Here is a 10566-nt window from a genome sequence, read left to right on the forward strand (position 1 = left end):
TAATTTTTATAGAATATATTTATTTTTGTAAAGAGTGTATTATTTTGATCACCACTGTTTGTTGCAGTACTCTCTCGTATCCCTGTTAAAAATCGAAGTAAGGGGTTATTTTGAATAGTTCTTAATAATAATTACCCAGTTTTGTTTTGAATGTAAATAAGAGACCTTTGGATATTCAGTGTTTTTATATATTGCCATCTGGGAGTTATATAATTTTCTCAGAGATCGGGTATCATTCAACAGATTAATGTAAAAACAATCAGGGGAGTTTGGAACTCGAGGGGTTGTGTAGCTCGCCAGCCATAACATGTATAATATATATTTTTGGTTCCCAGACCAAGAGACCATAAAAATATTTATATATATATAAATATATACTGTATATATATATATTATATATATATATATATATATATATATATATATATATATATATATATATATATATATATATGCGTAAAAATCACAGGGAAACGTGATGCTCAGATGCAAATGAACCACAGGGAAAATGAAAATATGAAATATAAAATTAAGTCCTGACTAGTTTCGTGATACTTCTTCAGAAGACTGATTTATTGAACGACGTTTATTTACATTTTATAGGTACAGTAAACATACGAACATACATATAGAGACCTATAAAACAATGACGCTCCCATACCAGCTCCCTGCGCTGTTATCAGGTGTTTCCTGGGCGGAGATCAAGCCTCATTAGACACCTGCCAGAAAGGGTAATTTCTGGTGACTTGTAAATTCTTGTTTTGGCTTTCAATACAATTTCTTTACATCAACGGTGGTAGCCTTATCCATATAAATATATAAGCAAAATTATATGTATGTATAAAACATATCTATATGTATGAATATATACATAGACATATACATACGTATACACATACAGGCATTCATATACAGACACGTGCATATATATATATATATATATATATATATATATATATATATATATATATATATATATACACATATATATATATATATATATATATATATATATATACATATATATATATACATAGACATATACATACGTGTACACATACAGGTATACATATACAGACACATACATAGACTTACATATACATGTTTTTACACATGATTAACATGTATATATAGTTATGCACATATAACCTTATTGCCATAAATATACAGTTATGTATATATCAGTACGTATATCTAACATAACAATATACTGTATAGTGCCAAAGTACCTATGTATACTATATGAAATAATTGTACCCATCAGTGAATGGTAGTTTAGGTCTAAATATAAATTTCACAGTAATGTTAATTATTCACATTATATTCAGTTCTACGTTAAGTGGTTAAAGTTTTGTATATACCTTGCAAATCTCTACATATAAAGGCGTCGAGTTTATACATTCCTTGTCCAGTATTCAAGTTGTTTTCAAAGGTTTCTTTTAAGAAACTGGACTCTATGATGTTTCTTTCCAATAAGTTATTTGAATGAACCAATTTTTTTGCACACGACTAATTAATAGTGTGATTTTTATCTCTAACGTGGGCGAAGAGTGCATTATTGTCTTAAGCATATCTGACACTTTTCTTATGTTGTTCAATTTTATTTTCTAGGGCTTTACAAGTTTGACCAATATAGAATTTTTCACATGAATTGCATGGAATACGATATACACATCCCTTGGGAATGTCAGGAGAATTCTTTATTAAGGCTGTATTGCTACTCTTAAATGCTACATTTACAATGAAATTTTTCAACAGTTGGGGAATTTCTTTAAAAGAATTACTATAAATCTTGTGTATTGTAGTTCTTCCTGTTATCATTACCGAAAAAGGTCTTTTTTGCTGTTCTTAGTGCATCATCTATCACAATTTCAGGGTACTTCAGTTTCTTACCTATTGCTCTGATCTCCTTTATTTCATCATCAATATATTCTGGGCTTCAGATTCAAAATGCTCTTAAAAACATAGAAGTAAATACAGATTTCTTAACTTTGTTGCTTTGATTTGAGTAGTAATGGACATATGCTGAGATATTCGTTGGCTTTCTACATACACTAAACTTCCCAAGTCTACTGTTACACCTGTGTATACGACAGGCCCAAAAAGGTAGGGTACAATTATTCTCCAGTTCCATAGTGTATATATATATATATATATATATATATATATATATAAATATATATATATATATATATATATATATATATATATATAATATATATATATATATATATATATATATATATATATATATATATATATATATATATATATCTGGGCCTAGTGGTTGTGTTGAGCTGCCTATTGGTTCTTTTGGGCCTGGTGGTTGTGCTGGGCTGTCTAGTAGTTCTGCTGGTCCTGGTAGTTGTGCTGGGCTGCCTTGTAGTACTGTTAGGCCTGGTGGTTGTTCTAGACTGCCTAGTGGTAGTGCTAGACTGCCTAGTGGTTCTGTTGGCTCAGTCATGTGCTGGGATGTCTGGTGGTTGTGCTGGGTCTGGAGTTTGTGCTGGGCCTGGTAGTTGTGCTGGGCTACCTAGTTGTTCTGTTGGCTCTGGTAGTTGTTCTGCTGGGTCTGGTAGTTGTGCTGGGCCTGGAGGTTTTGCTGGACCTGGTGGTTGTGCTAGACTGCCTAGTGGTTCTGCTGTACCTGGAGCTTGTGCTGGGTCTGGAGGCTGTGCCAGCCCTGATGCTTATGCTGGGCTGCCTTGTGGTTCTGCTGGGCCTGGAGGTTGTGTTGGGCCTGGTGGTTGGGCTTGGCTGCCTAGTGGTTCTGCTGGGTCTGCAGGTTGTGCTGGGCCTGGTGGTTGGGCTTGGCTGCCTAGTGGTTCTGCTGGGTCTGCAGGTTGTGCTGGGCCTGGTAGTTGTGCTGGGCTGCCTAGTGGTTGTGCTAGGCCTGGAGGTTGTGCTTGGCTTGGTGGTTGTGCTAGGCTACTTAGTAGTTCTGCTGGGCCTGGTGTTGTGTTGGGCCTGGAGGTTGAACTGGGCCTGGTAGTTGTGCTGGGCTGCCTAGTGATACTGTGGGACTGTTAGTTGTGCTGGGCGGCCTAGTGGTACTTAGCTTGGAGATTGTGCTAGGTCTGGAATTTGTATTGGGGCTATATTACCATATCTTGTTCTCGCCACTTTCTTAGGCCCAAAAAACTTTTTAATGTACATATATATACATATATATACATATATATACATATATATATTTATATATAATCTGCAAAATTATTAAAATATAGTAATTTCAAATAGAGCCAAGGAGTAACACTGACCGATTAGCCTCCAGGCTAGTACAGTGTTTAGGCATTCACCTGGCATTCGCATAACAGAAGAATGATCTTAGCCCGGGACCGTGAGTTTAAGCTATTTACTGTGTTTGGGCACCATAGTAAGGGGTTGGGTTTGCCCGACTAATGTTCTGATGTGCATTTATTCTGATTCTGATGATACTTGAACTAAAACCAGATATCTTTACTTCTCCCTATATGGATTTCAGAGACAGTGAAAGATTGTTAATTTTGTAAGGAACACTCAAATCAGTACAAGATATTGCTAGAATGCCTAATACACAGAGTCTAACTTTATAAAAGTATCATGAAGCACTAATTGTAAAGAATTAAGATACTTGTCCCTTTAACAGTTTATTTTACCTTCACGACCTATAGAACTTATTTGTATGTCAAATAGTAATATTCATATACAGTATATGTTAATTATGTTATATTTGTTCAATGAGAGAGTATACATCATCTATGGGCATAGGGTAGGTGTACGGATGATGGATACTAATAAGAAAAGGAATAACATGGAAGCCTTTGTTTCACATAGCATATACTTTTTGCATAAACCCTGTTCCCCCAATCTCTAATAAAAACCTTTTGATGTTCCCTAGGGGGCAGAAACCCCTATCAAGAACCACTGACATTATGAATCAACTGTTACTTGGTGCGGTGACTTGTGACTCGTCTTCATAAATAAATGAAACGTTTAGCATTTGAGAAAAAAAAATTATAGAAATAAATTAATCTTTCATTTCCATAAATGAATTGATATCTAAATGAATACTGCATAAATGTTCAAATGATCTTATATTGTACATATATTTTCTTTCAAGCATACATAAATTTTCTCAGGAAGTTAAAATAAAACTTCAGGACACTTTCTTCAAGTCTTACGGGCTGCCTAAGGCAGGAGCCCGTGTCTTACACAATGGTAAGGCAATCTGGGACAGACAGACAGACTGTCTTCAAGTGGTAACAATTCAATTATCTTTACTCTGTCTTCGTAGGAGCGTGATATTTAAGCATGATATTTTCTATTTTATGGGGTGTGGGGGGGGGGAGTATACTGAGCCCTACCTAACCCAAACATTGAGGAGACATGTTCCCCCGTCCCTTCGTGAGTTACACCCCTGGTCTAGTGAAAAACCAAATTAGTCATGAAAATTGCACTATACAAAACTATACAGTACAAGGCCTTCATATATTGCAACCGTGATATTTAAGCATAACATTTCCTATTTTAGGGGGTGGGGGGCAAATTATACTGAGCCCTACCTAACCCAAACATTGGGGGGACATGTTCCCCGGTCCCCCCGTGAGTTACACTCCTGGTCTTATGTAAACCAAATTAGTCATGATAATTGCACCATACAAAATTATACAGTACAAGGCCTTCATATATTGCAATCATATAGATCTTATTGAATAAAATCTATAGTTTCTGTATATCAAGATCTGTAATGAACACAATGTCAATTCAAATGATTGGTCAAGACATATATTGAAATAGTTTATTATGTCCTTGTTCAGAAATTTAGAAACATTGGTTCAGATGACAGGTAATTTAGAAATTGCTTCTGCAATTAGTTTAATGCTCTAGGCAAAAGTATTTAAAACTATGCACTATTAATAATCCATAAAGTTTAACTTTATAATTATGAATTACCTTGTTTAGCCACAATTTGTATATATCTATTAGATATTAAATTGTGTTTATAGAAATTTCCTTTGAAAGCTCATTATAGTCCAGATATTTTACCGTGGGATTAATTAAATATTTCCTTGCCAAAACACAAGAATAACCATAGAAACGCAGAGTATGGTGGAGGTCTCTGATTGGCTGAAGTAAGCTTTCGACCAAGGGCCCCACCTTTAGGGAAATTGTCCACGAATGGGGACTTTTTGCGGTTCAGTGCATACAACTTGAGTAAGGTCTCAATATCCATCAATCTTGGATTTTTTAAAATAAATTTAATGTTAGTAATCTAATATCCCCAAATGTTCCTTAGGATTTAACAGTAATTATCTATATACGTAGATATTCAACAACTATTGATATTTGGTTTTAATATGTAAAAACAGCAATGAAAAAAGTAGTCCGTTATGACATTTAATTACAGTTAATTACTTGCTTTTGTTAAGCTTTGCTTCTTATGACAGATTGTAATTATGATTTTGTGAATGTATCTTCCAGAGCACACATTGAAATCAAAGCCTGAGAAAACTCTGAATATTATGTTAAATAAAATAATCTTAAGGTTTGTTCATATCATACTAAAGTTAAAAAATATGCAACAGCATGTAGAATAAATATTTCTTATAAAAGGACCTTCCACTTGTCAAGAATAGCAAAAATGTGGCAGCTTTCAAGAAAAACCTGAAGACTTATCTCTTTGGAAAGTGTTATAATGGTGATCTGAAAACTATTAAGCCTGAATACAAATGCTAGCGAATAACTGAAAAGATACAGAGCAAAATATTAACTGGAAAGAAATTATTTTCACACACCAAGGCCCGCCTGAACAGACTCTTAGTGTCTGATGGAGGGCGAAAAATAAACCCCTAAAAGTAAAAGTAAAAGTGAGTAAATACTAAAAGAAATAACCTCTGATCTAGGGAAATTCTAGGGTTTGTCTAGGGATCTAGTTTTCGCCTGTGAAAGATTCAGTCGAGTTATCGACTCGGAAGAGAAGGACGTGTTATTTTTTAACTAGTGTTTTTTGTAAACAATGGAGACAGTGCGGGTGAGAACATACTTTTCAGGTTTATTTTTCCGACGTTTTTGCCGATTTTTATTACTTTCAACGTTAGAAGTTTGAATAATCGGCGATTTTTATTACTTTCAACGCTAGAAGTTTGAATAATCGGCGATTTTTATTACTTTCAACGCTAGAAGTGTGAATTACCGGCGATTTTTATTACTTTCAACGCTAGAAGTGTGAATTACCGGCGATTTTTATTACTTTCAACGCTAGAAGTGTGAATTACCGGCGATTTTTATTACTTTCAACGCTAGAAGTGTGAATTACCGGCGATTTTTATTACTTTCAACGCTAGAAGTGTGAATTACCGGCGATTTTTATTACTTTCAACGCTAGAAGTGTGAATAACCGGCAATTTTTCTTACAAAAAACTTGAATTTGTACAGAAATTTTATTTTGATATGCGCCAAAAGCTGTATTTTTAAGGTTATTATATTAGGATTTCTCATCAGTCATTTTGTGTATTATCCCTCAACATTACTAGGCTGTTACAATGTGGTTTTGAGTTCCAAGTTGAGAACGCTACAATATAGTTACCTTTCATCGTCGTAGATGTTAAAGGAAGAAACCGAGACATGACCTACCAGTGCCTGGCTCTGTACCTAAATTCCATTTTAAATCCAGTGATGAGATTAAAAGGCCGTATTTTCGTAAGGTGTAAGCAGTATTTTATTGAAAACTGGCCGCACTGGGTCATAGATACATTTTCCGATTTGACGTGGGAAACAAACAATTTTTTTTTTGCCTTTTTAAGATTGTGAAAACTGTTGGTCGTGTTTAATTATCGTAAATTTTGCCTCGCAAAAGCGTAAGAAGGATCCATGAATTTCATGTGACAGGTGTAGGAGTTATTTTTATCTAGAGTGTACATACACACAAAATGATTAATTAGTTGACATGCAGGGAGTCAATAAAATCTTCAGCTTACGCAGTATTTACATATAACATAAACACTTCATTATTTTACTACTAGACAAAATTAATCCTTTGCTATAACTCAGCTTGTACACATGCGAGTACATAGAAACCACCAACTTAATTTATTTAGTCCAAGAGCTGTTTTCCTGGTCGTATCTCATATGGAAACCCTTTCATACGGGTCTTACAAGATCAGTAACTCTTATACATTCTTTAGGAATTTAGTGTATACACACAGTCCCTGATAAGTAGTCTGTACACAATTGTTCGTTTGCAATATTTTTCATTCTCACTAAACAGTAGCCCTAGGAAATAAAGCATTCCTGTAGCTTTGCATTTTTTTTTTGTTAAATCAATTAATTCAAAATTCATTCCATGTTGTTTATAACCTACACTGTTGAAAATGTGCCGTAGTTAAAACGGTAAAAATCCTGGTATTAAAATTACCGTTTCTTTTTAACACTAGTTTAGGCAGCTCGCATCCACCACTTCCCCCCAAAATTCGCCCCCCCCCCCTCTCTCTCTCTCTCTCTCTCTCTCTCTCTCTCTCTCTCTCTCTCGTTTCATTACTGTGTGCAAATTACTTGTACTTTAGGGGCCTCTTTTCTGATCCTGTATTGCAAAGGAATCCTACTCTGTACAGGATGTTTCACAGTCATTTTATCCTATACATTCCAAAGCATTCAGCGTTTCACAAATAAACCTACGTTCCCTTCTTTGCAATGCATATCATAAAGTCCACCACCTTTTATTAAAACCATTTTCTAACCTTCAGCGTTTTAACTCTACAGCTCCCACAACTGTCTAAATATGTACAATAGACAGCAAATCTTTGAATGACAGGAGTGGTAGTTTTAGAACTACTGTCAACCTCAAGCGTTTACTGCATTCCATACTGAGACATGTCCTGCTGACTTCGGGTATAAAGTTTATTTATAAAAAACTTTAATCAATCGAAATTAACATTGGTGTAAAACCATAATTATTTACATATGTAAAATTGACTGAAAAATACATCAATTAATCGAAATTACTATTTAGTACAGTACCATAGTTACTTAGATCTGTAAAGTTTTATGTATAGAACCTTTTAATTAATTGAAATTAATCTCTGATGCAAAACCACATTTACTTAGACATATAAAAGAATATATATGAGCTTGTTCAAGTATCGTGGCTTCAGCCGTCACGTGTATCAGTACGGATTTCATTTGTATGAATTTTGATATTTTGTATATAGCCAATATTTTAGTGTCATTCCTCGCAGTTATTCCCATTCACTTCCACTGATTCTAATCCATTTCGTCAGGAATTTAATTGTGGAACTTTTAACTCAAGATTTATTACCTTATACTTAAAAAGAGTTCAGACAATCTCTCTCTCTCTCTCTCTCTCTCTCTCTCTCTCTCTCTCTCTCTCTCTCTCTCTCTCTCTCTCTCTCTACAAATGCTATCTTGTATTGGTTGTCTGAATGCAATAAATAAGATATTAGAATATTAATTTATTTAATTTTTCAGAGGTTGAACATACTTGTCAAGATATGATCCTTCCCGCACTCTCTCTCTCTCTCTCTCTCTCTCTCTCTCTCTCTCTCTCGTGTATATGAATACAAATATCTGTGTACCTATTAATAAGTGTTTAATCCTATCTTAAGTATTCAAGTAGCAACAAACTTCTTTGTACACAACCAATACTTATGTTAAGCTTTATCTTATTTCATCTAATTAAGAAGATAGAGAACAATGGCGTAGTCAGAGTTAATGGACAAATCCTCTCTTTCGTAGAATCCTGAGCACAAAAAAAAAGTCTTCATATTCTTGAAAGTCTTAACACATCCTTCCTCGTGTCAAATCCCTTCACTTAAGAGGATGGGGGGGGGGGGAAGATGGCTTGCATTTGAAATGTAATTAACTTTTCGGTGATTAGCCAATAAAAGTGAATCGGTTTAGAATAGCAATTGCCTACATATTATTGATAAGGAGAGAGAGAGAGAGAGAGAGAGAGAGAGAGAGAGAGAGAGAGAGATCGGTACTTGATGAATCGGTACTTGAAAAGATAAAACTTTGAAAGGGTATTTTTTACTCTCTCTCTCTCTCTCTCTCTCTCTCTCTCTCTCTCACCGGTATTTTTTACTCTCTCTCTCTCTCTCTCATCGGTATTTTTTACTCTCTCTCTCTCTCTCTCATCGGTATTTTTTACTCTCTCTCTCTCTCTCTCTCTCTCTCTCTCTCTCTCTCTCTCTCTCTCTCTCTCATCGGTATTTTTTACTCTCTCTCATCGGTATTTTTTACTCTCTCATCGGTATTTTTTACTCTCTCTCTCTCTCTCTCTCTCTCTCTCTCTCTCTCTCTCTCTCTCTCTCTCTCTCATCGGTACTTGATGAATCGGTACTTGATAAGATAAAATTTGAAAGGTATTTTTTACTCTCTCTCTCTCTCTCTCTCTCTCTCTCTCTCTCTCTCTCTCTCTCTCTCTCTCTCTCAGCAACATACTTGAAGGCAATAAGCAGACTCTAATTATTTGAAACATTCGGATGTGTATAGTATCCATAGATTGAATTCCCAGATAAAGATTTTCTATAGGTTTAGATTAAGTTGGCCATATGTCAGCACTTTCCCTTACACAAATGTTTTGTGGAATAGGAGGCTTAGGTTAGATATCAAGCGATTCTATATCGCCCACACATTGAAATTTAGTTTAAAGTGAAGCAGGAAATGGCCATGAAAAAAAAAAGCATAAGTCAGAATTTATTTTATTTAATTTTTTTGAGAAAATTTTATATTTGTATTTAACACTTCATTGTTTAATGACTAAACTCTTACCGCAACTGAGTGTAGGGGTTGGGCTTGGGCTGGGGGTGGGGGGGGGGGGTGTGGCTTGGGCCGGGGGGTTGGTGGTGGGGGTGTCCTTGTCTGTTTTTCGACAAGTCAAACAAAACTGGTTTTATGCAGATTTGTTGGTCGTTATGAAGACGTTGTCAGTGAATTTAAAAAAAAAAAATAAATAAATAAACTTATTCCAAAATTATGAAACTTCGTTTAGTATAAAGTTAAAAAGTTGAATTTTTATTTCCTGGAATTAATTTTGTTACCGATGTTTCATGTGGAAAATTCCAGTGACAATATAATTTTTATAAAAGAAAATTGGTTGTTAATGATCCACAGGATTGCACAAATCGTCAATACTGCCTTTAATACTTTGTGGACGAAGCAACTCGAATTGAAGGCATGATTATATATAACTTTATGCGTACTTCAATTCCTCTTTAATGAATGTTATTTTTTTGTCCGTTTTTTGGCCGTGGTACATGGTAGTGTTGATAAAAATGTTTGCTACTGATATAAAGGTATTTCCTAAGTAAGCAAATATGGTGCTTTATTCTACTTACTTACTTTTACTTTTAGGGGTTTATTTCTCACCCTCCATCAGACACTAAAAGTCTGTTCAGGCGGGCCTTGGTGTGTGAAAATAATTTCTTTCCAGTTTATATTTTGCTCTGTATCTTTTCAGTTATTCGCTAGCATTTGTATTCAGGCTTAATAGTTTTCAGGTCACTATTATAACACTTTCTAAAAAGATAAGTCTTTCAGGTTTTTCTTGAAAGCTGCCACATTTTT

At 34.8% G+C, this 10566-nt stretch overlaps 1 protein-coding gene across 1 annotated transcript; it reads left to right on the forward strand.

Annotated features, from left to right (window-relative positions):
* Nucleotides 1-2472: 2472 nt before the first annotated feature.
* On the forward strand, nucleotides 2473-3030 carry LOC137630032 (loricrin-like). Its single transcript, XM_068361527.1, has one exon. The coding sequence runs from the start codon at nucleotides 2473-2475 to the stop codon at nucleotides 3028-3030; it is 558 nt and encodes a 185-aa protein (XP_068217628.1).
* The last annotated feature ends 7536 nt before the right edge of the window (nucleotides 3031-10566 follow it).

The sequence above is a fragment of the Palaemon carinicauda genome, chromosome 38 (assembly GCF_036898095.1).
Source record: "Palaemon carinicauda isolate YSFRI2023 chromosome 38, ASM3689809v2, whole genome shotgun sequence".
NCBI lineage: Eukaryota > Metazoa > Arthropoda > Malacostraca > Decapoda > Palaemonidae > Palaemon > Palaemon carinicauda.